Source organism: Tursiops truncatus, chromosome 8 (assembly GCF_011762595.2).
Source record: "Tursiops truncatus isolate mTurTru1 chromosome 8, mTurTru1.mat.Y, whole genome shotgun sequence".
NCBI lineage: Eukaryota > Metazoa > Chordata > Mammalia > Artiodactyla > Delphinidae > Tursiops > Tursiops truncatus.
The window spans coordinates 100,983,865-101,011,683 of record NC_047041.1 but is presented as its reverse complement, the minus strand read 5'-3'; the positions used below and the strand labels follow the sequence as shown (position 1 = coordinate 101,011,683).

Below are 27,819 nucleotides of genomic sequence, written 5' to 3'. Positions count from 1 at the left end.
TACCGAGAGCCCAGTCCCTTTTTCGCGCCTGAAGGCTCCGCCCCCGCGGCCAATCAGTAGGCCTTGCCCTTTGCAGTGACCAATGGCAGTGAGCGTGGGGGCGTGGTCAGGCGTCCGGGGGTGCGGCCTGGCGCTAAGAGAAGCGGCGGGGTGAGCCGGGGGCTCTAGTGAACAGCGCAACCGGACGGGGAACGCCGGCGGCCGGCGAGGGGAGGCGGCCCGGGCCCGGCAGTCTCCGAGATGTCACGATGGCTATGGCCGTGGTCGAACTGTGTGAAAGAGCGGGTCTGCCGCTACTTGCTGCACCACTACTTGGGTCACTTCTTCCAGGAGCACCTCAGCCTGGACCAGCTCAGCCTCGATCTGTACAAGGGCAGCGTTGTCCTGCGGGATATACACCTGGAGATCTGGGTGAGGATCCAGGCCCGAGCCCTGTAAGGGTCGGACTGGGGGGCGCAGCATCCTGAGTCTCCCTGCGAAAGGGTCGGACTAGGGGACCAGGCACCGGAGTGGAGAGGCCTTGGGCGTCCGGCCCTTTCCAGGGGTCAGCTGATCGCCTCCAGAGCCAGAAGCTGGACAGAAGGGGCCCCTGCCTCTACTTCACAGGAGGAGAAACTGAAGCTGGGGAGCAGGATGTCACTTGTCTGGAGAATGCCAGAATTAGTGTATCAAATTGGGGGCCTGAGCTGAGCGTGGTGCCAAGGGGCTAAGGAGAGGGTGAGGAGGAACCTCGGAAACTAGGGGCCTCTGGTGGGACCAGGCCAGGGAAGTGACAGTTGGGGCACACAGCTGGTTAGGGAAGTCTGGCAGGGGTCCAGGGCCCTGCTCTGGGCACCTGTCGGAAAGGTGCCCTGACCTCCTGACCCCACGACCCTGGCTCGGTGGGTGGCGTTCGTCTCCGGATATGGATGTCAACAACCGCGTCAGCACCCCTGTTGATCAACACGTTGTGTGACTGCCACCGCTGCCTACTTCCTGCTTTTAGGAGAGTGGGATGGACTGAATGGGTGTTTGGGGAGGAGCTTGGGCATCAGCATCCCCACCTAGAGGAAAGCCCTTGAGGAAAGGTGGAGAGATCTGGCCTTAGGCAGAGAGGAGAGAGATGCTGGGGAAGCAAAGAGGAATAAGCTCTGGGTCAGAGGCCTGCGGCTGGGGGCAGTGAGGAGCTGTGTCTCACGGTTCAGCTGACCTGGGAAGTTGCAAAGGAGCCACCAGTTAGGGGCGCCAGACCAGGGCTGGCACTGGGTCAACCCTCCAGTCCAGAGCAACAGGGGTGGGCATGGGGACAGGGGCTTCGCAGTTTTCTGGGGGAGCAGACAGGGTGCCTGGCCTCAATACAGTCTGGGCAGGAGAAACTGGGCTTTAGGGTAGACCAGGTCTTCCTGAGCAAACGTGGGGCAGGCGGAAAGCCCTGAGCCCAGACTTGTGGCACCTCTTGCCTGTGAATCCCAGTGCGGGAGACCTTTTCTGACCTCTGACTTCAGCCTCTTAGGCTGGCCCAGACCTCTAGGCTGCCTTTCTATACTTCCACCCGCCCTGCCCTCTGGTTGGGGATTTGAATTGGCTCCTAGCTAGGCTGCTTTCCTGCCCGGCCTCCAGGGAGGAGTTGGGCCCTGGTGGAATGCAAGTGCTTTCCCAATATGCCCGCCCTTCTCCAGGCTGCCACGCCTGCAGCCTCTCCCTTGCAGACCCCCAAAGAAGCCAAGTGCCTGGGTCTCAGTCTCAGTTCCCATAGTACACTGGGTGACTAGGCTAGTCCCTTCTCTTTAGGCCTCAAGTTTCCCCATCTGTGGATCTGTAGGTGAGGAATTTGCACGCGATGTCTGTGGGCCCTCTAGCTCTGCCGCGTATTTCATTCGCGGATCCAACAGGTGTTCACTGAGGCCCTCTCTGGGTGGCACCACACAGAGCACCTGGAGTCACACAGAGAAGGCAGGTGGGCTCCTGCCCTCAGGGAGCTTCCAGACTGGTGGGGGGGCTGCTCCCCTATTTGTCACCAGGGGCTCTAGCCTTGTGCCTCGGAGAGAGTACAGCTACCCCAAGTGTTTGGAGTTGAGGGGCCCCCTCCAGCTCAGGTCAGCCCCCTGCCTGCCTCTCCTGGACACTCCCCTTAATCCACGCTCGCGCAGGTAAATGTGGGCTGCTGCTCTCTCTGCCAGGCCTTTGCATGTGCTGTGCCCATGCCTGAAACCCTGCCTTCCATCCCCTCTGCCTGGCTCCCTCCTCTTTGTCCTTCAGCTCTGCCCTCCTCTGGTTTGAAAGACTGGGCACGTTGGACTGTACGGTAATAGGGCGGGCCAAGAGTAGGGATCAGTTGAGCCAAGAGTAGGGATCGGTTGAGCAAAGGTAGGATCTTGTAGGTAGCATGTGGACGGACAGGGGGAGTGAGGGTGCTCTCCGAGGTGGAACAGCCGGGCAAGGAGTGCAGCAGCCAGCGAGACGGCTAGGTTTGGGGCTTCCCTGAGCTGGCTTTGTCTCCTGCCTGCTCCCAGTCTGTGAATGAGGTGCTGGAGTCCATGGAGTCGCCACTGGAGCTGGTGGAAGGCTTCGTGGGCTCTATCGAGGTGGCCGTGCCCTGGGCCGCGCTGCTCACCGACCACTGCACCGTGCACGTGTCAGGCCTCCAGCTCACCTTACAGCCCCGCCAGGGCCCGGGTGAGGACAGAGCAAAACTGGGGCGGGGGTAGGGGTGGGGGTGCGGGAGAAGGCGGTGCGAGTGGGCCTGGACACCCAGGAGCCGACTGGGCCTGCCGGCCCTGAGACCCTCTTCCTACCTGCAGGGCCGGGGGCTGCCGACTCACAGAGCTGGGCCTCGTGCATGACCACGAGCATGCAGCTGGCCCAGGAGTGCCTGCGGGATGGGCTGCCCGAGCCCTCTGAACCACCACAGCCCCTGGAAGGACTGGAGATGTTTGCCCAGACGATTGAGACTGGTGAGCAGGCCCCGCCCGGCCACTGTCGCCCCTCCGTGGCCCGCAGGGCAAAGGCCTCAGACAGCACCCTGCCGCCTGACAGGGAAGCTCTGTCTGGCCCTTGCTGCCTGCCTGACCTGAGACCCCTCCCCACCTCTCAGTACTGCGAAGGATCAAGGTGACCTTCCTGGACACTGTCGTGAGGGTAGAGCACCCGCCCGGTGCTGGGGAGCGTGGCGTGGCCGTGGAAGCCCACGTGCAAAGGTAGGGGCGGGCTGAGCGGGGGCGCTGGCGTGAGGGAGAGGGGGAGCGAGGGGCTGCTGAGTGGCCCTGGCCCCACCTGCACCCCCAGCCTGGGCTCCTGGGAAGTGTCAGGGCAAGTCTGGGTGGGCCTGGGCTGTGGCCAGGGCAGCGGGCGGCGAACTGTGTTGTGAGCCCGGAGTGGTGTCCCGGGGCCAAGTGGTAGAGGCCTAGGGTAGCTGGGCCCCCGGGGTCAGGTGACACGCTGAGGGTCTGGGGAGCAATGGCCATGGAGGTCCAGGATGGCCTGGCTATGATGGGACGGCTCCGCAGGCCAGACTTCACTAACCCCAGACTCCTAGAACAGAATGCTGTGTGGGGAGAGGGCGGCCTGGGCAGGAGCTGATCCTACACTCCCCAGACTAGAGTACTGCGACGAGGCCGTGCGAGACCCAAGCCAGGCACCGCCCGTGGACGTGCACCAGCCCCCTGCCTTCCTCCACAAGCTGCTGCAGCTGGCGGGGGTCCGCCTGCACTTCGAGGAGCTCCGCCCACAGGTGGGCCGACTCTGGTCCGACCGTCTCTTTCTCCTTCTAATCCCTGTCCTCTCTGGCCCTTGACCCATCTTTCCCTCTCCATCCCTTCTGACCGTCTTTGGCTGCATCTTTTCAACCCCTCCCCTCCCATGTCTTCTTGTCTCCCAGGAAGGACCCCCAGAGCCTCCCTTGCAGATTGGCAGCTGCTCAGGGTGCCTGGAGCTGACGGTGAAATTGAAGCAAAATGAGGCCTTCCCAGGCCCCAAGGTGGGTCTCCAGGCCCCTGGGGAGGAGGGATTATGCCCCATCTCAGAATCCTCCTCAGCAATGCTGATCTTCCCTGGGACAGAGCGGGGTCGTTGAGTGGGGGAAATTACTGCCTTCTAGGCAAGTGGAGAAACTGAGGCTCAGAGTGGTCAAGTTGGAGCCAGGGTCACACAGCTAGTTGGTGGCAGAGCTTAGCCTGGCGACCGGCGTCCTACCTCCTCAGGGTGAGGGCACGTGGGTGGCGGCAGTGGCTGGTGTAGGCTCCATGGTTGCTTCCTCCACCCCCAGCTGGAGGTGTGTGGGCAGCTGGGCTCCCTGCACCTGCTCCTGACCCCACGGCAGCTCCAGCAGCTTCAGGAACTGCTTGGCGCACTGAGCCTTGCAGGTGAGACCTCTGGGCGGTCCAGGGAGTGGGATGGCTGGGAAGGCACCGGCCAGACTGGACTGACACAAGGAGTTGTCCTCCCCCGTAGACCCCGAGGGCCTGGTCGACAAGCTGAACAAGAGCCGCCCACTAGGTGCTGACGATCTGTGGCTGATTGAACAGGATCTGAATCAGCAGCTGCAGGCGGGGACCGTAGCTGAGCCCCTCAGCTCAGACCCCCTTTCGAACCCCCTTGTCAACTTGGAGAGCACTGGTGGGTGTGGAGCCAGAGCCAGCAATGGGCGGGGTGTCTACTGTGGGCGCAGGAGTCAGGGGGCCGAGCCCGGCTGCCTCTGACCCCCTTCCCCTGGCCCACAGACCTCTTCTTCTCCATGGCGGGCCTCACCAGCAGCGTGGCCTCGGCCCTGTCTGAGCTCTCCCTCTCCGATGTAGACCTGGGCGCCTCTGTGCACAGCAACATGGCCTCCTGCCGGCTCTCTGCTCAGGGCCCCCCAAGCGGTGAGTTCTCCAGGGGCAGGAAGAGCTGGAAGAAGGCTTGGTGCCGGTGTCATCTTTGCTACGTGCATGTGGGAGGCCTCCAGCGCTGCCTGGAGGTCCACCGTTGGTGACTTGGTTCCGTGGGAAACGCTCAGGGGAGGTGGCGGTGCGATGGACAGAACCTGGGTTTTGGAGTTAGAGACCTTGGGCCGAGCACTTAAACTCAGTTTCCCCTTCCATAAAAAAGGGATGAGATCTGACCCTGCCAGGCTGCACGTTTGAGCTGATGTTTATTGAGAGATCGCACGTGTCAGGTAGTAAGTGCTTCGTCACCTCCAGTTCTTCCAGCTTCCTTGAGCGGGTTGAGTTGAGCTTGGACTCAGTGTCTGGCATAATAAGGCTTCACGTCACCCCTGCCTGGCCAAGCCCCTGGCCAGAGTCACGATCCAGCTAGGCCAGGGCTTCTGGCCCCTAGGCCACTGTCTGACTGTCACTTTACCTGGGATGCCTGTGAGCTCTGGGGAGCCTCTGGTGAAGCCTTTGTCCTCTCAGGCAAGACAGCCCCTGCACCCCCCTCGAACACCCTGCGCCCCGACTCGCTGCTGAAGATGACCTTGGGGGGTGTGACCCTGACCTTGCTTCAGACATCTGCCCCGTCTTCCGGACCACCTGACCTCACCACCCACTTTTTTGCGGAGTTCGATGCCACCAAGGATGGGTCCTTCGGCTCCCATGACTTCTGCCATCTCCGACCGCGCTTCCAGAGGGCCTGTCCCTGTAGCCACGTCCGGTACAAGCCCGAGGCGGGCCTGAACTAGAGGGGACTCCCTGAGCCCCTGAAGCCCACCTTCTGATGCCCAGCTTCTTCCCGTAGGCTAACGGGTGCCGCTGTGCAGCTTTCCTGGGAGCTAAGGACAAGCAGGGGCCGGCGGGTTACCAGCACGGAAGTGCACTTCGGGCAGCTCGAGGTGCTGGAGTGTCTGTGGCCCAGGGGCACTCCGGAGCCCGAGTACACAGAGGTGAGGGCTGAGAGCCAGTGTGTGCACGGCAGGGCCTAGAGGTGAGGGTGGGCTTGGGGGCTCGGCCTGACCCTGTCGTCTTCCCTGTCCCGTCCCAGGTCCTGAGCTTCCCCAGCAGCCTGCGGTCCCAGGCCTCAGCTCAGCCTTGTGCTCACCTGCACCACACGCAGACCCTGCGCCGGCTGCCCAAGGTAACCCGCCCTGCTCCAGGCCCAGGGGCCCTTGGCTGTTTCCCACGGTGTATTGCCCCCCACCGGCCTCCCCTGGTGCCTCCCTGCTCCCACCCTCCACCCGCCTTACCTGTGCTCAAACCAGAGCACACCTCCCCATCCCGGAGCCCTCGAGTACTTCCGGGCCATACACATGCCACTCTCTTAGCCCCTCTCCTGGCTCATCTTGGCAAACCCCTGCCAGCCTCCAGGGCTGGAGGTGGTAAGTATTGGGTGGTTCTCGTTAAACGGGCATGGTTGTCTGCCCCGAGCAGGCGGTGAAGGTCCCCTGGGTTCCTCACCCAAGCTCTTCTCCTTACAGCTTTGGGGGGCTCTGTGTCCTTTCTGTTTTTGCTCAAGGGGAACCCTGCCCATCCTGCCCTCACCCACCCCACAGCCCTCGCTGACCTGAGCACCCTCACCCTCAGAGCCGGCCCCGGCGCCCAACTGCCTGCCATTGTCACTCAGAACTGGCCCTGGACCTGGCCGACTTCCAGGCAGATGTGGAGCTGGGGGCCCTGGACCGGCTCGCTGCCCTGCTGTACCAGGCCACCACACCCCCTCCTGAGCAGCCGGCTGGCCTGCTGGTAAGAGGCGCAGCCAGGGTGGAGGGCAGGCCGTGGGCCCTCTGGCTCTCGGCCACAGTTGGGTGGGGGCGGGGGGGCTAGCAGCAGCTCTGACTCCCCCCTCCCACAGACAGAGCCCCCGCCAGCAGCTGAGCAGCATGCGGTGGTGCGGCTCTCGGCACCCCGGGCCACACTGCAGCTGCGCTTCCCCATTGCTGACCTGCGGCCTGAGCGGGACCCCTGGGTGGGCGGGGCCGTGCGGGCCGAGCAGCTGCGCCTGGAGCTGACTGAGCCCCAGTTCCGGTCAGAGCTGAGCAGTGGGCCTGGCCCCCCAGCCCCCACCCGCCTGGAACTCACCTGCTCCGACCTCCATGGTAAGAGCCCCCCCAGGAGACAACCCCTTGGGCAGGGGGCTCAGGCCTCTAGGAGAGGTGGGCTTGGGGCCACGGAAGGGGCTGGGTCACGATGGGGGCAGACCCTGGTCCAGACCTCATCTGCTTCGTGAGGCACCAGCATTGGGTATCCCAGGGCTCCTCTGGGCAGCGGGCAGAGTGGGCCGCTTATCCCTGGGCCGCTGCAGACTGTGGGCGCGAGGGAGGGCACGGGTCTGTACACAATAAAACACAGCTGTCATGGGGGTGCTCCCACTGACCCACCTGGCCTTGAGGAAGAAATGGGGAAAGGTGGCAGTGACAACCCCCCGTCCCTCCCCATCCCGTCCAGTCACCTACGAAGACGGAGAGAAGCCACCTGTCCCCTGCCTGCGGGTCTCCAAAGCCCTGGATCCCAAGAGCCCTGGGCACAAGTACTTCCTGCCCCAGTAAGTTGGGGCTCTGGGAGGAGCAGACAGGAGGGGAGGGCTTTGCTACTGAGGGCAGTGGGAGGCCACTTGGGACCAGGGGCTGGGGGGCCCTGCAGGCCAGTGACAGGCCTGTGCCCTGGCAGGGTAGTGGTGACCCTGAACCCCCAGCTCGGCGCACAGTGGGAAGTGACCCCGGAGAAGGGAGAGGAGCTGGAGTTGTCGGCCGAGAATCTGTGCGAGCTTCGGGAGCCTGAGCCCTCCCCCTTCTCCTCCAAAAGGACCATGTACGAGACGGAAGAGGTGAGGTCCAAGGCCTTCTGGGTCTCACGGGAGCCACTTGGTGGCTCTGGGTCAGGGGGACAAGACCACATGGGGCACCAGAAAATGTGAACCAGCACCAGTGAGAATTTCATTTCTTCCATTGTCTCTGGTCAGTGGGGAGTCTCAGGGGGCCCAAGAGTGAGGGCAGCGCCTGGGGGACACGGGCCCTCGATGGGGAAGATCATGACCTGTCCCATCAGCCATTTATCAGCAGGGTACATTTGGGCCTCAGGATCCTCTTCTCTGAAGGTGATGAGGGTTGAGTGAGAGGTAGTTAGGGGCCTGGCCTCTGGGCCAAACGACCTGGGTTCGAATCCAGCCTCTGCCACTCAGTGGCTGTGTCATCTGGGGAAGTTGTCTAACCTTTTGGAGAGTTACCTACAGATGAGTTTCCTCACCTGGAAAGTGGGTATAATGACCTGTCTCATGGGCCTGTCGTGAGGATGAGGGGTTAACCTGAACGAGGCCCTTGGAGCAGGGTTTGCCTGCAGTCAGCGCCTCAGACAAGACGGCTGTCCTACATCCCAGCAGAGAAGGGCTCATGTGGATGAATGAATGAATGATAGGAGTTCAGGAAGCAGACCTGGGTCAGATTCTAAGGCCGGCAGCAGGCCCTGACATCTCTCGCATCCCCTTCCCTGCTCCCACACCTAGATGGTGATTCCTGGAGACCCTGAGGAAATGAGGAACTTTCAGAGCCGGGCCCTGGCGCTGTCCCGCTGCAGCGTGGAAGTGGTCCTGCCCGGCGCCCACGTCTTCCTGCCCAGCAAGGAGGTCTACGAGAGCCTCTACAACAGGTGGCGACGTGGGCAGGGCAGGGGGTGGCAAGGGGCTGGGCCGGGCCTCCCTCACCGCCGTGGTCCAACTGCCCTTTCAGGATCAACAACGACCTGCTCATGTGGGAGCCCGCGGACCTGCTTCCCACCCCCGCGCCTGCCACTCGCCCCTCTGGCTTCCCAGATGCCTCGGGCTTCTGGCACGACAGCTTCAAGATGTGCAAGTCTGCCTTCAAGCTGGGTAGGAGGGGCGCCCTGGTGGGGCCCTGGGGCCGGGGCCGCCCTCCCAGGTCTCCTTCCCACTCGGCTCCTTGATCTCCCCCCAGACTCGGACTCGGACGACGAGGACACCCACTTCTCAGCGGGGGCATCAGGCACCCCCCAGCGCCTTGCCCCTGAGTCCCAGAGCCCTCGCTCCCAGAGTACCTTCTCTACACTGGTGACGGTGCTAAAGGGTCGGATCACGGCCCACTGTGAGACCAAGGTGAGCACAGCCCAGGGGAGGTGAGCCCCTGACTCCAGAGCCCCCACTGGCAGGAGAACAAGGCCGGTGTGAGCAGCTCCAAGTGGGGAATGTGGGAGACAGAGGCCCCACCGGGGGCCGAGTGCGGCCTGTCCAGCCAGTAGCACCCACCCGCCACCCACTGACCCACCCATGCCCCCCAACCCATCCCATCACGCCCCGTCAGCCGCTTACTAGCACCTGCTGTACGTACGGTACTATGCCAGGGGCCCGAATGGACACCATCTGATGCTCGGAGATAGACAGGGCAGGGATGACCCTTCCCCTCTGGCAAAAGAGAAGGTGCTGCTCCGGACCTCCCGCGCTCTGGGTAGGGGCTGAAGCCGACGCTAGTCAGGCCCGGGCTCCAAGAGGCGCCCTCCGCCCTGAGGGTGTGGGGGCTGCTGAGTGTAGCTGGTGAGGCTGAGCCACACGCTGCCTGCAGGACGAGTGCGGGAAGCGGCTGGAGGCCACGCATGGGGAGCTGGTGCTGGACGTGGAGCAAGGCACCATCTTCAGCGTCTGCCAGTACCGAGGCCAGCCGGGACTCGGCTACTTCTGCCTGGAAGCTGAAAAGGCGACACTGTACCACCGAGGTGTGAGGGCTGGCGGCCAGTCGCCGTGGGGTCTCTAGGGTACATGGGGAGGGGTGCTCCTTCGGGAGGGACATGTGCCCTGGATGGAGTGGGTGACCAGCCAGCTTGGCAGGGGGCTCACCAGATGCCTCCTCAGCGGCTGTGGATGACTACCTGCTGCCCAGTCGCCTGGAGCTGCCCACCTTTGCTCCTCCGGCCCAGCTGGCCCGAACCATCTACCCATCGGAGGAAGGGATGACTGAGCAAGGAGGCGTGGGCCGCAAAGGCCAGGGCCGGGGCCCCCACATGCTGTCCACCGCGGTGCGCATCCAACTGGACCCTCACAGGAACGTCAAGGTACAGCCACGCCTGCTTCTGGCCCACCTGTTTGGCCAGGGCCATTGCCTCCCTGGTGCCTGGAACGCTGGGCTGCCGCCATGCTGACTGTGCCCTGCCCCCAGGAGTTCCTGGTGACACTGCGGCTGCACAGAGCCACCCTGCGCCACCACATGGCCCTGCCGGAGCAGAGCTGGCACTCCCAGGTGAGGGAGGGTCGCGTGGGGGGCGTGGGCTGGGCCAGAGCTGACCTTGGACTGGAGCCGACTTCTGGGTGGAGCCCCTGGGCAAGGGTGTGACAGACAGCTGATGGGCAGCAACTGGAGAGCTGTGCTGGGGTTGGGGGGCTTGAGGAAGAAAGAGGCCCCCTCCTCCCCTGTCCCTTTCACTCTGGCCCCCAAAGCTGTTGGAGTTCTTAGATGTCCTGGATGACCCAGTGCTGGGCTACCTGCCTCCAACGGTCATTACCATCCTACACGTACACCTGTTCTCCTGTGCCGTGGACTACAGGTACCCCGGCTCAGGGGGCTGGGGGCCAGGGGCTGGGGCCCCTGTGTAAGGAGCCTGCCCCAACCCACATGTGGCCCACCCCTCCAGGCCCCTCTACCTCCCTGTACGTGTCCTTGTCACTGCTGAGACCTTCACCCTCTCCAGCAACATCGTCATGGACACCTCTACCTTCCTGCTCAGGTATGCGGCTCCCCCACCCGAGCTCCCCGTCCATCCCACCCCAAGTTGGCTGCAGCTGCCACTCCCCCAGGGTCCTGTGTACCTGCTGTATATCCTCAGGTCAGTCTGAGCCTTTCTGGACATTTAGGTGATCCCTCCCTGGGGAACAAGATTGGGTTTCACCTTCCCAGAGTCAGTCAGACCTTCAAATCAGAGCCTTAAAGGTGTTTGAGCTCTCTGACCTGATCACCTCACTTCTGGTGGTTGTCCTTAGGCTAGAAGGATAAGAAAGGTAGAATATAAGGCCTCTGTAGTATAATTCAAAATAGTCAAAACTTGTAAACAACTTAAATGCCCCCAAATTATGACCTCAGTCAGTAAACATGGCCCACTCAACCATTAAAGTCAAATTTAAGAATAACATTGACAAATACGGGGAAATGCCATAGTACAATATTTATATATAGATATAAAACTATATTTTTTTTTCTTTTCTTTTTTAAGATTTTTGGGGGTGTGTTTGTATGCATCTCTGTGTGGCTTCATAGAAAAGACAGGGTGGAGATGTATAGCTGTCCCTTGGTATCCCACAGGGGATTGGTTCCAGGACCCCTCGTGGATACCAAAATCCAGGGGCGCTCAAGTCACATATAAAAGGGTGCAATATTTGCATATAACCCATGCACATCCTCCCATATGTATATATTTTTAATTAATTTATTTATTTTTGGCTGCGTTGGGTCTTCGTTGCTGTACGCGGGCTTTCTCTGGTTGTGGCGAGCAGGGGGCTACTCTTTGTGGTGCCCTTCTCATTGCAGTGGCTTCTCTTGTTGCGGAGCACGGGCTCTAGGCGCACGGGCTTCATTAGTTGTGGCACGTGGGCTCAGTAGCTGTGGCTCACGGGCTCTAGAGTGTAGGCTCAGTAGTTGTGGCACACAGGCTTAGTTGCTCCGCAGCATGTGGGATCTTCCTGGACCCGTGTTCACTGCATTGGCAGGCGGATTCTTAACCACTGCGCCAGCAGGGAAGTCCCTCCCATGTACTTCAAATCGTCTCTAGATCGCTTAATAATACCCAACACAATGTATTGCTATGTAAGTAGTTACCAGCGCATGACAAATTCAAGTTTTGCTTTTGGGAACTTTCTGGATTTTTAAAAAAATATTTTGATCCGCGGTTGGTTGAATCCTCAGAAGCAGAACCTGCAGATATGGAGGGCTGACCGTATAAGGTGCTTTTGTCAGAATTCGGGATTAACTATATTTTTTAAATATTTGAAAGGAGCTTATGTTAGGTTGCCATTAAAATAAGGACTTATTTTAAAAGAACAATGCAGGCTGTAGGGGGAAAACAGGACATTTCCCTCCCAGGGCTGCTATGAGGCCCAGGTGAGGTGGAGAAGCTGGAAGTTTTTGGAGAAAGAGAAATGCTGCCCGGTTGCCTCGAGTGCCTGTTGTCTGGGCCTGTGGTACAAGACTCCAGGCCCAGTCTCCCCACTGTACAGACAAGAACACCGAGGCCAGAGAAGACCCAGCACTAGTCTTCTCTTGTGGGCTTGGGACCCCCTGTTGGTGCCCCCGCTGCCCGTCTCTATGAGCGAGCACCACCCCTGCCAGCTCCTTCGGAGCTGCCGCCTGCAGTGGCTCCCGGCCCTTCTCAGCCCCATTCCCCCCCAGGTTCATCCTCGACGACTCCGCCTTGTACCTGTCCGACAAGTGTGACATGGAGACCCTGGATCTGCGGCGAGGTGGGCAGGGCCTGGACTGGGCTCCCTCCCGTCTGAGGGGCTGTGGCCCCCGGCCATACCCAGAGCAGCCCGCTGTCCTCACCCAGCTGCTGGCCAGGTCCTCAGCGCCCACGCACACGTGCACGCACACAAGGGCTGCACCCAGACAAACCCTAGATTCTCGCAGCGGGGCCGGGGCCTGGGTAGGAGGAGGCAACGGGAGCCTCTCCTGCCTCTGCCTCAGATTATGTCTGTGTCTTGGACGTCGACCTTCTGGAGCTCGTGATCAAAACCTGGAAGGGGAGCACTGAGGACAAACTGGTGAGTGTGGCTGTCGCCCAGGGTCCCCCAGAGCCAGAGCAGGGACCGGGGCAAGGGAGCCTTCGGGGGATCACTTTTCCCCACGCACCGTCTCTTTGTTTCTGCTCCCTGGGCCCGGGCTCAGGTCCCAGTCACTGACAGCCCTTCCCTGTGGTTATTGGCCCTCCTGGGAAGGGCCAGACCTTTGGTGGACATCCCTCCCTATGAACCCTGCCAGCAGAGGGCAGCTGTAGCCACGAAAAAGCAGGGCCTCAGGAGTCAGCCTTTCTGGGTCTCCAGTGTCCTTATCTGTAAAAGGGAGATCCCAGGCCCCGCCTCACTGGAGACGGCGCTCAGAGTCCCTCACCCGGGAGTGCACTCTTGCTTCCTCAGGCGGCCCTGGGCGAAGCCCCTTTTACTCTCTAGGCTCAGTTTGCCCATGTGTTCAAAGGGTAGTTGGCTGACCGCCCCAGGCTGACCGCCCCAGGGGAGACCTGGCCCAGTCCTGTCTAAGTCTGGTGGGGCTAGAACCCAGGCTGATACCCGCCCCCAACCCCGCAGAGCCAGCCACTCTTCGAGCTGCGCTGCTCCAACAATGTGATGCACGTGCATAGCTGTGCTGACTCCTGTGCCCTGCTGGTCAACCTGCTCCAGTATGTGATGAGTGAGGGCGACCTGCACCCCCCTCCCCGGCCCCCCAGCCCCACGGAGATCGCTGGCCAGAAGGTACAGGTGAGGCCTGGCCGTACAGGCCACCAGAGCCCTGCCCAGCCCCCTCCCCGCCATGGCCGCCAGGGACCTGGTGATGGGGGAGCCCTGGGGCCCCCCTCCCTCCTGACACGCATTCACCAGTCCTCCCCTGCCTGGCGCAGCTCTCGGAGAGCCCTGCCTCCCTGCCCTCATGCCCCCCAGTGGAGACAGCCCTCATCAACCAGCGGGACCTGACCGACGCCCTCCTGGACACGGAGCGCAGCCTGCGGGAGCTGGCCCAGGCTTCAGGTGGGCTCAGGCTGCTTTGCGGCCAGCAGACACAATCAGACACCCACATCGGGCATCGCCCTAAGCCAGCCTCTTTCTCCCCCACAGGGAGCCCCTTCTTTCAGGCCTCTCCAGTGTCAGTCTACCTATTCCCAGGTGAACGGAGTGGGGCCCAGCCCCCCTCGCCCCTGGTTGGGGCCCCCACTGGCAGCTTGGGGCCCCACTCAGAGGCCAAAGAAGAGGAGAAGGAAGAGGAGGGGGATGGAGACACTCTGGACAGCGATGAGTTTTGCATCCTTGACGCTCCTGGCCTGGGCATATTGGTGTGTGGTGGGCAGGCTGGGCAGGGGCCTGGAAGAGGGTGGCTCAGTTCTAGGCCCTTCTAGAGCTCCCACTGTGAGAGAGGCAGGAGGTGGTCAGTATCAGTGGGGAAGTGGGGTTGGGTCCCTGGGGAGGCAGCCCTCACTCTGGGCTTTGAAGGAGTTGACGGATTTCCAGAGGAAGTGACAAGGCATGGAGTCCTGGGCAGAGGGACTGGGACATTCAAGAGTAGGGAGGGGGCTCCGCTGGTGGCGCAGTGGTTGAGAGTCCACCTGCCGATGCAGGGGACACGGGTTCATGCCCCAGTCCGGGAGGATACCACATGCCGCGGAGCGGCTGGGCCCGTGAGCCATGGCTGCTGGGCCAGCGCGTCCGGAGCCTGTGCTCCGCAACGGGAGAGGCCACAGCAGTGAGAGGCCCGCGTACCGCAAAATAAATAAATAAATAAATAAGAGTAGGGAGGGATAGGAGCAGGGCAGGTAGCGGGAGAATGAGGAGAACCACCTGGCTGCAACGGTGCTGGCCTCCTGGCCCCCAAGTGCCAGTGGGAATGACGTCCAGACTCACTGTCACACGCAAGCCAGACCTGACAGGGCCGACAGGAGCAAGGGGCACTCAGGCTCCTCAGGATAATTGCCCGTGAGAATCATCTTTTGTGAAAAAAGGGAGAGAGATGCGAGGATGAGGGATAAACAGGTGGCCTGGACTGGGGAAAGCTTCCGTGGCCTATATGTTCACTTGGCCTCCTTCCTGCAGCCCCAAGATGGGGAGCCTGTGGTGACACAGCTGCATCCAGACCCCATCATAGTGCAGGACGGGCACTTCTCACAGCCGCTGGGCAGCACAGACCTGCTGCGGGCACCTGCCCACTTCCCAGTGCCCAGCAGTCGTGTGGTGCTGCGTGAGGTCTCCCTCGTCTGGCACCTCTATGGGGGCCGAGACTTTGGCCCCCATCCCGGACACAGGTGAGAAGGAGAGGGCGCAGGTGGCAGCTGTGGCAGTGGGGCCCCCAGGAGATGAGGCCCGGGCTGGGGTCCAGTTCTGACCCTCAGCAGCTGGTAACCTTGAGCCAGATCCTCACCTTCTGGCCTTATTAACTCTTCCTCTTCCCTTGCCCCGCCTACCTCCCAGGAGAGGGTCTCTTGCCCCAGGCTGAAAGTCCTGCTGTGATGGGAGGGAATGAGGAAAGGGGCTTCCCCTGAGGCAGCGTGTCCCTTGTTCCTCTTCCCAGGGCAAGAGCAGGCCTCGCAGGCCCCAGGAGCTCCCCTTCTCGCTGCTCCGGCCCCAACCGGCCCCAGAACTCCTGGCGTGCGCAGGGGGGCAGTGGCCGGCAGCACCACGTCCTCATGGAGATCCAGCTCAGCAAGGTGAGGCCAGCCGGGGTGGGGCGCCGGGACAGGCCCTCGTGTCCCTGCTGCTCAGCTAGCGCTCACTCCACGGGAACTCCTGCGGGCCCCTGCTCCTGTACTAGGTCAGCTGCTGCCATGCTGTTCCAGATGCTGGATGTAGCGATGAGCAAAGCAGACAGAAACCCTGCCTTCCTGTGCCTTGTATCATAGTGGAGGGAGCCCAGTAAGACTATATATATACAGACGCTCAGATGTGATAAACACTCAGGGAACGTAAACAGAGGGGGCACAGGGAGTGCTGGGGAGGGCCGGAAAGCCCTCGTGAAAATGTGCCGTTTTGCACAAAGATGTGAGGCCACAGTGAGCCAGGGAGAGGTTTTCAGGCAGAGGGCACAGCGTGAAGGCCGCAAGCTGGGAGCATCCCTCGCGTGTCCCGGGAGCAGCAAGGAGGCCAGCGAGACTGCAGCTGAGGAGGGAGGAGGGCAGTAGGAGGCGAGGCCGGAGATCCAACCCAGACCAGGCCGCGTAAGGCCCTGTAGACCACGGATGGTTTTGGTTTTTACTAGAGGGACGGTGGAAAGAACCACGGGCTGGGCTGCTGGACTGAATGTGCGTGAGGGAGAGAGCAGGCCGGGCTGACCTGAGAAATTGTGCAGGTCAAGTGCCGCTTACTGAGAGTGAGCCCACACAGACCCACTCCCTGAGCTGGTAAGGGCGCTTGTGCTGAGAGGACTCGGGGATGTGCTTCAGAGTGGTGGCCGGGGCTCCTCGGGCACCCGACGGGCCGGGGAGCCAGTGCCAGCGCCGGGTGAGGGGGAGACAAGGCTGGGGCGAGAACCCGCCGGTGAGGGAGGCTTTGACCTGTCAGGGGCAGGAGAGAGGCCAGTGTACTCCGGGTCAAGGGCAAGGGCCGAAAGCGGGCTTTGGAGGGGGAAGCACGGCCTCGCCAGGCCACAGTGAGGAGTTTGCAGGGCGCCAGGTGGGTGGGCAAACGCTTTACAAAGATCCCTCTGGGTGGGTGGAGAGGGGCTGGAGGGGACGAGCAGGGGGGCCGGGCAGGGGATGGGTGACGGCAGCTCCGAGACCAGGTGCAGCTGTGGCGGTGACAGAAGTGCGGTGGGACTGGAGAGATGTTCTCAGGAAGCAAAACTGACAGCTGTGGTGATAGAGAGATTGCAGCGGGAGGACCGAACCAACGTTTGCACTTAGGGTCATAGGGGGACAGGTGCCACTCGGGTGACGGGAAGGCTGGGAGATCGGGGGCAGGTGGATTCTCGGGAGGCAGTCAGGGTTCATCGTGGCCGTGGGGCGTCTGAAGTGCCTGTGGCACGGCTGTGTGGAGGCGTCCAGGTGGCAGCCGCTGTAGGACTGAGATTGGGCTGGGAGAGGAGGGGCCTGGGGTGAGCCCCCTTCGCTGTGCAGCCCTGCCTGCCGCTCAGGCCTCTGTCCGCCCCGCAGGTAAGCTTCCAGCATGAGGTGTACCCGGCAGAGCCAGGCCCCGTAACCCCTGGCGAGGAGCCCGAGGAGCAGCCGCTGTCCCGCCAGGTGTTCATCGTGCAGGAGCTCGAGGTCCGAGACCGGCTGGCCTCCTCCCAGATCAACAAATTCCTGTATTTACACACGAGTGAGCGGATGCCACGGCGCACCCACTCCAACATGGTACAGGCCTTCCGCACGGTCCACCCTGAGCAGGGCACACGCGTGCTCGCGCGCACACACATGCATGTACACATACAGACCCCGGGTGTCTGTGAGCCTGGGAGGGGGGCGGGGCCCAGGCGGGCTTAGCTGAGGGAACAGCATGTGCAGGACCAACTGGGGGAGCAGTGGGGGCCAGGGGCCTGAGCTCACCCTCTGCCTTCAGCTCAAGATCAAAGCGCTGCACGTGGCCCCCGTGACCAACCTGGGTGGGCCCGAGTGCTGTCTCCGCGTCTCACTGCTGCCCCTGCGGCTCAACGTGGATCAGGTGAGTGGGCTGCGTGGGGGCAGAGCCTGAGGTGAGCCCACTGCCTCCAGGCCTCTGAAGCTGGCCTGCTCCTTCCCCCGGCAGGATGCTCTACTCTTCCTCAGGGATTTCTTCACCAGCCTGGCGGCCAGCATCAACCCTGTGGTCCCGGCTGAGACCTCCGCTGAAGGTGAGCAGCTGGGCAGGGAGGGGAGGGTCCGGGCCTCCTGCCTCACAGCCATGCCTGGGCCCATCCCTGGTCTGTCCCCCGCCTCTCCTCCAGCTCACCCTGAGACCCCAGTCCAGCCCAGCGGCCCCCAGGAAGGGCAACCCGAGGGTGTGGAGACCACCAGCTCCCAGGAGGCCGCAGGCGGTAGACACGGCGCCTCCCCTGCTGAGCAGCAGCCCATCTACTTCAGGTAGGGCCTTGGGCTGGGGGCCCCGGGCCAGGCTGCAGGGATCAGGCCAGTGACCACAGGACCCCTTTCCCCACTCCCCACCCAGGGAGTTCCGCTTCACGTCCGAGGTGCCCATCTGGCTGGATTACCACGGCAAGCACGTCACCATGGACCAGGTGGTAAGCGGGCTGTCAGGTCCCCATTCTGCCCAGGTGTGGCCCGCTCTTTGGAGGCCAGGGGGCCAGGGCTGTGTCCAGGCACCGTCGGCTACCGTCAGCCTCTAGTGGCTCCTGTGAGCTGGCCGGGTCCCTGGGTCCCATCACGTAAACTCCAACCTCTCCTCCCTCCCCAGGGCACTTTCGCAGGCCTCCTCATAGGCCTGGCCCAGCTCAACTGCTCCGAGCTGAAGCTAAAGCGCCTGTGTTGCCGGCATGGGTGAGCCTCCAGGCCTCTCTCAGGGCCCTTTCTCTGTTCCTGGCTGTGGCCTTGGCCAAGACATCACCCCTCTGGGACCTCAGTTTTGCTCTGTGAAATGGCCACAGTCAATCCCTCCGTACGGGGCTGGGTGGAGCCGTGGGGAGTGTTGGGGTGCCTTGGGTCCTCCTGGCCCTGTGACCCCTCAGCGTGTGGCTCTGCCCCACCCCACCCTCCTCTTCTCTCCCCTTCCTAGGCTCCTGGGTGTGGACAAGGTGCTGGGCTATGCTCTCAACGAGTGGCTGCAGGATATCCGAAAGAACCAGTTGCCTGGCTTGCTGGGGGGCGTGGGCCCCATGCACTCTGTTGTCCAGCTCTGTGAGTATCTGACTTTGGGGGCTCTTGAAAATGCCATACTCTTGGGCAGCCTAGAAGCCGCTACTGGGAATAGGTGGAAGAGTTCCCACAGCAGGGTAGGTGGGGGCAGCCTTGGGCATCTCTGACCACCCCGTCCCCCAGTCCAAGGGTTCCGGGACCTGCTGTGGCTGCCCATCGAGCAGTACAGGAAGGATGGGCGCCTCATGCGGGGGCTGCAGCGGGGGGCTGCCTCCTTCGGCTCATCCACAGCTTCAGCCGCCTTAGAACTCAGCAACCGGCTGGTGCAGGCTATCCAGGTGAGTGGGCCCCCAGCGTCCAGGCCATGCAGGGGCCCAGTTCCATCCCCAAAGCTCTACCGAGGGTAGGCCACCTGGGAATGTGGTATCTTTCGAGGAACAGTCACGGAGAAAAGAGGCCGACTGACTGGCTTGGGGCCCACCGTGGCTCCCATGTGGGAGGGTGAGTGCCCCCAGGCTTTAGAGCCCACTGGGTCTCTGGTCATGGCTGTGTCCTGAAGGGGAGGGAAGGGGGCTGGCTCTGTTTACCGACAAAGAAACAGGCCCAGAGACTGGCCCTGGTTCAGTCAGGCCTCACGCTTCGCCAGGCCCAGACGGGAAGGCAGGGGTTATCCTGTGAGCAGTTGCAGTTGAGTGCCCTGGGTTCTGGAGCAGAGGGGGCCGACAGGCAGGTGTTTGTGGTCAGTCCTAGGAGGCGAAGGCGTTTGTGGCCAGTCCTCGGAGGTGAGGAGTGAGCTTGCAGATGCACTGGGGGGTGGGGGCAGGGTCTCTAGAGAGGAGGCTGGAGGGATCAGCAGGCATCTGAGGGCCACCCCCAAGGCATTAGCTGGGGTGTAGGACAGCCAGGTGAGGAGGTTGGGGGGGAGGGGGTGACACTGGGGGCGAGAGAACAGAGGAACCAGCGGGCAGAGGGTCACACTCAGTGATGGCTTAGTGATCTGTGGGGATGGGTCAGGGGAACCCAGGCTTCCGCCAGGGCCGCCCCTGGAGCTGGCAAGGAGCAGGAGGAGGAAGGTCGTGCGCTGAGCTCGGGCTGCATCTGTGGCACCCACAGGCGGGCAGGGTGCCGGGTGTGGTGGTCAACAGGAGAGGGGTGGGTCCAGAGGACATTAGAAGAGTCCCCTCAGGAGGCATGCAGTCCACCTGCAGCCCCCTGGCCTGGGTGGTGGGAGCTTGGCAGGACCCCAGGAGCAGCACAGTGAAGCATGGATGCGGGGAACGCAGGGTTTGGGGGGGTGGGCTCCCACCCGGTCGTAGGTGCTTAGGCCCCCTCTCCTCATCTGGTGCCCGCCGTGCTCCCCCAGGCCACAGCCGAGACGGTGTATGACATCCTGTCCCCGGCAGCGCCCATCTCGCGCTCCCTGCAGGACAAGCGCTCTGTGCGAAGGCTGCGGAAGGGCCAGCAGCCGGCCGACCTTCGGGAGGGCGTGGCCAAGGCCTACGACACAGTTCGAGAGGTAACGAGGCCCAGCCCTGCTCCCATTCCTTCCCCATCCTCCCCCCTCCCCGGCCCTCCCCCAGAGACCCCGGCACTGACCTCCAACCTCCGCAGGGCATCCTGGACACAGCTCAGACCATCTGCGAGGTGGCGTCTCGGGGCCATGAACAGAAGGGGCTGACAGGCGCTGTGGGGGGTGTGATCCGCCAGCTGCCCCCAACGGTGGTGAAGCCCCTCATCCTAGCCACAGAGGCCACGTCCAGCCTTCTGGGGGGGATGCGCAACCAGATCCTCCCTGATGCGCACAAGGACCACGCTCTCAAGTGGCGTTTGGACGAGGCCCGGGACTGAGCCCCAGGCGCCCGGGACCCCAGGGCGCGGCCTGCCCACCCCGCCCAGCCCGCCCAGGGGCACTTGCTCCCGCGCCTCCCGAGAGCTGGGGCCCACAGCTGGACGGGCCAGGCCTTCAGGGGAGGGACTGGGAAGGACCCTGATTGGCGCACCCACTGCCAATCGCTGTGAGAGTGGAGCCTCCCTGCCTGGGCCCTCGGCCCTGCCTCTGCGCTTTTCCTCTGGAGAGAAAGGACGCTGCCCCCACCCCACCCCACCCCCGGGCCCACACTGCTGCCTTGTTCCAGGGTGGAGGCTCTTGGATCAGCCAAGCGTTTTTCTGTGTCTCGGGGGGAGACGGGGGAATGGACACCTCGTGGTTCAATGTATTTTTAAGCTCCTTGAGTGTGTGGGTCAGTGTCTGCATGCCGTGGAATAAACTGCCCACCGCCAGCCCCCCCATCCTGTGTACCTGCACTGCCCAGCCTCAGCCTTGACCGTGACTCGCCCATCCCCACCTCTGCACCCAGCACCTCCCCTGTCACCACCAGAGGTTGCCACAGCCTCTCCGCCCACTCAGCAGGTTAACAGTCCACCACCACCCTACCCACCGCTCCTACCTACCCAGTCACCTGCCCACCTCTGCGCTCCTTCCCTCGGCTCCCCTGCCGCTACGCCGGGGGCTCCTCGCCACACTCCCGGGGGACCACCACCCTGGCCCCACTTCTGGCGTGGCTGGCATGGGGTGGAGGGGGGAGGAGGAATGGTCCTTGAAGCCCACCTCACCCAGACCACGTTTCTTGGCCCTATGCCTGAAAGAGCTTAGGATCCTACCCTACCTGGGGCCAGGTGTGAGGTGCGCTGGGAGGACGCTGGACCAGAGTAAAGGGTAGGGCTGTGGAGTGCCCCTGGGAGGCTCAGACTCTGACCTTGTGACCTGAGGCCACGCCCTTGGTCCCTGAGCCTCAGGTCCCTCCCGGTAATCCCTGCCCAGCTGACCCAGGGACCACAAGGGTCAGTGATGCCGTTCCTGGAAGGCTGGGCCTTCTGAAGGCTGCCGCTGCCTTCCCTAGCAGAAGCTCTTCAGGTGACTGGAACCTCTGCCCTGGGGTCCCAGCTCCAGGCCGCTGGAGGGGGAGGGGCGCTGGGGGCAGCACTCTGGCTGGAAGGGGTCCTGACAGTGATGTTTGCACAGAAGTTCACATGGGATGGGGAAATTGCTATTGTCCACCCCCTCTCCCAACAGCCCGTACCTTGTTTCTTGTGAACAAGGAAGAAAGGGCTGCTCTGATCATGCCCCTCCCCGCCCCGCTCCCCAGTAGCACTGGGCTGAGATGGGAGGGCCTGTGAAGAAACTGAGGCCCAGGTTAAGAGGCATGGACGTAGAGAACCCTCACCGTGCTGGGGTGTCAGCAAAGCCCCCTAACTCCTCCTTTGTGTGCCTGGTGGCCCCTCCTCGGTGAGGGAGATCTGGGCACCAAGTGAGCAGGGCAGAAGTTTTGTCCTGGTGGACCCCAGGGTCCTCATTGCCCACGGTCACGCAGTGACGGGGGAGAGGGGTTTTGATGGCTGGGGTCTGATGCCACGCGGAGGGGCAGGCGGGGGCCCGGTCTGATTCTTCCTGGAACCGCCCCACCTGCCCGAGCACAGTCCAGGGCTTCATGCCCTTTGAACCTCACTTGTGATCCGTATTGACAGGCGGCAGGATAATCATTAACTGCAGCCAGGGGCTGGGCCAACAGCTCAAAAGGCGCTGGGCTCAGGGTGGCCCCACTTCCTCCTCGTGCCCCGAGGACCAGCCAGACACCCAGGTAAGAGCCTCCCGCGGGTGGTCAGACCCCTGCAGCCTTTCTGCCCCGGGGTGCTCCCGAGCCCAGCCCTTCTGAGCAAGAAAGGAAGGGACCTAGGCAACCACTGAGTGACCCAAGCAAGTCCCTTCTAGCCCCTGGGCCTCAGTTTCCAGCCATGGGGTAAGGGGATCAGGACTCCTGAGTGAGTGGCAGCATCTCTGCTGCCGCTACTGCCTCTGCCGGACCAGGTACTTAGTCTTGCCTGGGGGTCTTCAGAAGGGCCTGCTGGGCTTTGGGGTAGGGGTTGGGGGCCACCAACTAAAGTGTCTTCATTCACAGGCACATCCTCCCAGGCAGAGGACTCCTGCCCTCACCTCACCTTGGCTGCATCCCAAAAGGGAGGACACCACTTCAGGGAGGTTGCCGGGCAGGATGGACCCCCAAGGCCCTGATCTGTGACCTTGGGCAGCCTCTTTTGCCTGTCAGGGCCGGTTTCCACTGCTGGGAAAGGGGAACATAGCCCAATTTGGGGTCTCCAGAGTATCCCCTAGGCCTCGGGACTGGCATTGTAACTTGGGCCAGTCTCTTGGGCCGGAGCCTGTCTGGTGGGGATGAGAACACACTTTGCAGGAGAAAGGTCTGTTCCCCCAGGGGTCCTGGGCCAGCTCAGGGACCCCAGACAACACCTCCTTCCTCTCCCCACTGAGGGGACAGACTCAAAGGTTGAAGGGAAGGTGGCTTCCCAACAGCGCAGGCCAGGATGTCCTCACAAGCCCTGACTTGCATATGAGGAACCAGCAGCTGCTCAGAGAGGTTAAGCCACTTGCTCAAGGTCACCCAGCTCCCAGGACCCTGCTGGCTCTCAGGCCGCTGAGGTGCTAAGTGCTCTTCCAGATCGGCAGTTGCTTATAGCCCTGTTCTTAGCATTCTGTGGCAGGTTTGTGTATCAGCATCTTTTCCAGTTCCCTGTTCTCGCCCTTTTCCCCCTTCCACTATCTCCTCTGTCCCTTTCCAGTTCTCTGCTTGCCCCTCTCATCTCTCTCTTGGCCTCTCTGTCTCACTCTCCCACTTTCTCTGTCTCTCCTTTTCCCACCACCCTTCTTTCTGTCTCATCTCCGCTTCGTATCTGGGGCCATCCTCCAGGGACCTCTGAATGCCATCCTCTGGGCATTCAGAGGTCCCTGGAGATGGACAGGTGCCCAGCCGTCCTTCACTGTTCCTCTGCCCTGCGGCTGCAGCAAGAAGGGTGGGCAAAGGGCAGAGAATGGAGGCCACAGTGGCCAAACCTGAAACTGGGGCCCAGGTCTGGTTGGGAAAGAAACGAGGAAACAAGGAACTTGGGGAGAGAGGGTGTGCGGGTGTCAGAGCGGGCAAAGGCTGCCCAGGAGCTGTAAATGGAGCCACTCCCGGCTTTATGAGCAGATCTGGGGTTGAGACTGGACTTCGCCCAGAGAAGCAGTGCTGGCATGAGACTCGGGTGTGGGCCTGGGTGATAAGGAGCCTCAATAAAAAGACCACAGGCCTGGGGCCACGAGGACCCAAGGGGCCCAGGAGGGTGGTCATGCTATACTCCCCAGACCTCTGCCCAAGGGGAGGTGCCAGGCGGGCAGGGCCCAGGCCTCCGGTCGGTTCCCACCCCCTGTAACAGCAACTCCATGTGGAAGTGCCCACAAGTTCCAGTGGGGCTGCTGTTATCTGGGGTGCGGGCCAGTGTCCGCAGAAGAGGAGAGGCGGCTGCTGCCCAACAGACCAGCAGGGACCCCCGTGGCCATGCTCCCAGGTCCAGGATGGCAAAGGGTTGTGGGCTGTCAGCAGGCTGCCAAGACCGAGTGCACAGGGCTCTGACCTATGAATTGACAGCCAGTGCTCTCGTCTCCCCTCTGGCTGCCAATTCCATAGGTCACAGGTATGTTCGCCTCAATGCCAGCCTCCAGGACCTGTGGGGGAAGGGGTGGGGCTGGGGGTGTCTGGTGGGCACTGAAGACTTGCCATCACCGTGCAACACTCAAGGCCCAGCTCCCTTCTGTTCCATTCCCACCTTTCCATTTTCCCTCTTGTGAGCACGAACTGCTTTAGGTCTCCGCCTGTACCGACTGTGCTGCAGCACGCCTCTGTGCTTAGTCCATGCGGTTCCCTCTGCCTGGAACACCCTTCCCAGCTTTTTTGCCAGGCTCACTCTTACTAACCGTTCCAAGCTCTGCCCAAGCATCTGCTGCCTCCAGGAAGCCTTCTTAAAGCCCACTTGATAGTAAGTGCCTGGCCGGGCACCCCCAGTACCCTGTGCTTCCCCCAAGCACTGCATGCTCCCAGGGTTTCTGTTCTCCCTACCACCTTAGGCTCAGCCCCCGACCCAAGCCGAGTGCAGGTGTGTGCTCGATAAATGTCTGAACAGACCCTGAGCCTCCATCTTGCACCCTGAGGAAGCACCACCAACGTCCAGTGTGGCCAAGGGGAGCCAAGGACCCTGGGTTCCAGTCTGCGCTGGAGCCCCTCCGCCACCCCGGACAGGGACCCGGAGCCAGCCTTCCCCTCCGCTCCCCCCGTTCTCCTCTCTTCCTAGTCTCATCTCCCCAGGCTGCCCTGGCCCAGCCGTGGACAGAACGGCGGTCCCTACCCCTGCTCCAGCTTCCCACAACAGCCTCGCTCCTGCCTGGTTTTTATAACATGGGGTTCTGGGAACATTTTCATTTGAATAAAAAGGTTTCTGCTGCTAAAAATTGAGAATTTAAACCCTGGAAACACAGACTAGGAATAAAGTCCAAATTGCTTAGTAACAGGAGCTGGTTCTCGAGCCCTTTCTGCTTGCTGGGCGCTTGCACACATCAATCGCCTGGAATCATCTCGGCAGCCTTGTGAGGTAACTGTTGTGAACTTGTTTGGGAGATGAGAACTCAAGCTCAGAAAGGGTGAGCATCTTGCGAAAGTCACAGAGCAAGTTGACCTTTTCTCCCTCCGAGGACTCTGCGCGGCTGACAGGCGTTCAGCCCCCTGCTCTTTCCCTTGCCCCTTCCCACGTGCAGCTGGGCCCCCATCCCCTTGGCGGAGGCCCAGCTGGGATGACCCTCCCATGAGTGAAGGATCTGCTCCTCTTCCTCTACCTGCACCAGCTCCGTGGGCCTCTCCCACTGCCTCCTTATCTCATTCAGTGCAGGGCTGAGAGCTCTGCAAGCTTATCTTATCCTTGTGCTGATCACAGACTCCTTGAGGGCAAAGTCCAGGACTCGCTCATCCTCCCTGGTCAGGCAGCCCAACATAGTAGGTGTTCAGCGTACTCTGGCCGAATGGAGGTGATCTGAACTCTCACCCTTTCGGGGCTGTCAGGCCCCAGGCCTAGAGTGCTGGCTTAGGGTGGAAGCAGGTGGCAGGCAGCCTCCTGCTCTGGGTTTCCTCCTCCATCTGCCTCTACAGAGCCCCTGATGGCTCTCAGAGACCATGTAACAACTCGTGCAAGGCAGACCCAACTCTCTCTGACTGGCTCCTTGACCTGTGGCCTTTTCCCGGCAGGCCCCGGGCCTGTGCACATCTTGCCTAGCCTGGAGACCTCCGGGGCACCTCCCTGCTCACCACCAGAGCCGGCTTCACCCTCTTCCCCACTCATTGGCCCCCGTGATGCTCTGTGGCCTCACTTAGATCTCCCATCACACCCCCTCGCCAACACCTGGCTATTCCCCCGCCCCACCCTGACTGTGAACCCCTGGGAGCAGTGGCCACTGACTTTGTTTCCTGTGGCCTCAGAGAGTGGCACAGAGTAGGTGCCTAATAAATGCACGCCGAAGGACCGACCACATCCATGAATGAAGATGCTGGGGGGGAGGCGGGCAGCAGGTGCCTGGAGCTGCCAGCACAGTGCCCCCAGGTAGGAGGCCCTCGGCAAATGCCAGCCGTGGTCTTCATCACCAACACCAAACGTCCGTGAAACAAGACGATGCTGACGAGGCCGCTGAAAGTACATGCAAATTAATGTGTTCCAACCTCAAAGAAAGGACGATGGGGGAAGGAGTGGTCAGAGTTGGGTGGCCTGGATCGGGAAAGGCTCCCTGAGAAAGGCGAGTTTGAGTTCAGCTTTTGCTGAGGTGAAGCCCAGGAAGAGGTCCTGAGCACTGGAGGGGGAAGGAGTGACAGGGACAAAGGTACAGAAAGGGGAAGTGGGCATTCGGTGGGCCGGGGAGCCCGCTCTTCTGCAAGCCTTACTCCCAGTGGTCACCAGCAGGGGACGCCCCGGACCGCATCCCGCCAGAGCTGGGCGGGGTCGATCCTCCCCACCCTCCTCCCCGCCCGGCCCTGATTCCTGCAGCCATCCCCCACCCCCTACCCCGGCCCCGCCCCCGCCCCGCCCCGGCCCCTCCAGGCCGGCGGAATACGTTAAGCGCCCTCCACTCAGCGGCAGGTCCCAGATGCTCAACGCGCACCTCGCACGAAGCGGGGTTCCTGGTGGGACGTTTCCAGCTGTTATGTGTGTATTTGAATAAGTATAAAATGCGTCCCCGCGTAACTACCACTCAAGGTAAGAAAATCCGCCTTGCAGAGCCCCTCAATGTGTCCTTGCAGGTGACCCCTCCCCAGGTAAGCGCAATGCTGATCTTTACGGTAACCACTTCCTTGCCTTTCTCTGCGGTTTACGCCCCAGGTATGTAGCCCAAAACAGTCTGCGTTCATTTTGCCTGGGGTTGTTGTTGTTTAATCATCAATGGAATCTTGCAGCTGCGCCGGGAGGTCTCCGGGTGGTTGCTGGAGCTGCGGTTTGTTCCCATTCGTTCACTGCCCACGATGTTCCGTTGTATGAATAGAATCCAGTTGATTTGCAGCAGATGTAACGTTGGACCAGGCCGCTTGGTGCCTGAAGGAGGGGTATCTTGTTAGAGGCCTTTTTCTTTTTTTGCTTTTTTGGCCTCACCAGGCGGCTGGCTTGCGGGATCTTAGTTCCCCGAAGACCAGGGATTGAACCCGCGGCTGTACGCGAGGCAATTCCCTTCTTTTTGTTTTTGACAATCAGGAAACCTTCAGAAAAGCTGCAAGAAAAGTACAATGAACATCCATATAGGGGGCTTCCCTGGTGGCGCAGTGGTTAAGAATCCACCTGCCAATGCAGGGGACACGGGTTTGAGCCCTGGCCCGGGAAGATCCCACATGCCACGGAGTAACTAAGCTCATGTGCCACAACTACTGAGCCTGTGCTCTAGAGCCTGCGAGCCGCAACTACTGAAGCCCGTACACCTAGAGCCTGTGCTCCGCAGCAAGAGAAGCCACTGCAATGGGAAGCCCACACACCACAACGAAGCGTAGCCCTCGCTCACCACAACTAGAGAAAGCCCGCATGCAGCAACGAAGGCCCAACACAGCCAAAACTAAAAATAAAATAAATAAATTTATTTTTTAAAAATCCACATACCCTTCACTCAGATTCACCAGTAGTTAACATTTTGCCCCATTTGCTCTCTCCCTCTCTTTCTCTCTCTCACACACACACATACACACACATGCATTTTTTTCTGAACCATTTGACAGGAAGTTACATAGGTCATGACCCTTCACTCTTAAGTATTTCAACATGTATCTCCTAAGAAAAATGACATTTCTTACACAACCGTGGTAGAGTTACCAAATTTAGGCCTGGCAGCAGTGATGCCAACACTGCTGCAACCCTGGGGTCTGATATGCTGTCCCCTTGCCGGCGTCTCTGATTGTCCCAGCGAACTGGGATCGCGCCTCACATTTGGTTGTTAGGGCTCTTCAGTCTTTAATCTGGAACCAACCTCGGCCTTACTTTGTTTTTTAAGACCTTAACGTTTTTGAAGAGTACAGGCCACTCGCTTTGTAGAATGTCCCTCAGTTTCTTTTTCCCC

At 61.5% G+C, this 27,819-nt stretch overlaps 1 protein-coding gene and 1 long non-coding RNA gene across 4 annotated transcripts; both read left to right on the top strand.

Annotated features, from left to right (window-relative positions):
- Nucleotides 1–129: 129 nt before the first annotated feature.
- On the top strand, nt 130–20,648 carry ATG2A (autophagy related 2A). Of its 3 annotated transcripts, none has more exons than XM_033861000.2 (41): nt 130–411; nt 2,493–2,655; nt 2,781–2,933; nt 3,074–3,176; nt 3,574–3,709; nt 3,857–3,955; nt 4,244–4,340; nt 4,429–4,593; nt 4,698–4,838; nt 5,370–5,607; nt 5,692–5,836; nt 5,935–6,027; nt 6,474–6,632; nt 6,742–6,985; nt 7,335–7,431; nt 7,557–7,713; nt 8,389–8,531; nt 8,612–8,751; nt 8,837–8,994; nt 9,458–9,608; nt 9,745–9,944; nt 10,049–10,129; nt 10,327–10,433; nt 10,521–10,613; nt 12,269–12,339; nt 12,563–12,639; nt 13,180–13,344; nt 13,491–13,617; nt 13,705–13,919; nt 14,674–14,882; nt 15,149–15,284; nt 16,725–16,925; nt 17,131–17,232; nt 17,317–17,401; nt 17,495–17,630; nt 17,716–17,788; nt 17,962–18,044; nt 18,280–18,401; nt 18,543–18,697; nt 19,723–19,875; nt 19,971–20,648. In XM_033861000.2, exons 1-41 carry the CDS (start codon nt 241–243, stop codon nt 20,205–20,207), a joined length of 5,781 nt encoding a protein of 1,926 aa, XP_033716891.1. In that variant the 5' UTR covers nt 130–240; the 3' UTR covers nt 20,208–20,648. The 3 variants fall into 3 exon arrangements, with proteins under 3 accessions (XP_033716891.1, XP_033716890.1, XP_033716892.1); XM_033860999.2 differs by having other exon boundaries at nt 13,180–13,350; XM_033861001.2 differs by lacking the exon at nt 4,429–4,593 and having other exon boundaries at nt 13,180–13,350.
- Nucleotides 20,649–26,310: 5,662 nt separating this feature from the next.
- LOC141279406 (uncharacterized) lies at nt 26,311–27,358 on the top strand. Its single transcript, XR_012333587.1, has 2 exons — nt 26,311–26,480; nt 26,970–27,358. It is a non-coding gene; the product is annotated as an uncharacterized lncRNA (long non-coding RNA).
- The last annotated feature ends 461 nt before the right edge of the window (nt 27,359–27,819 follow it).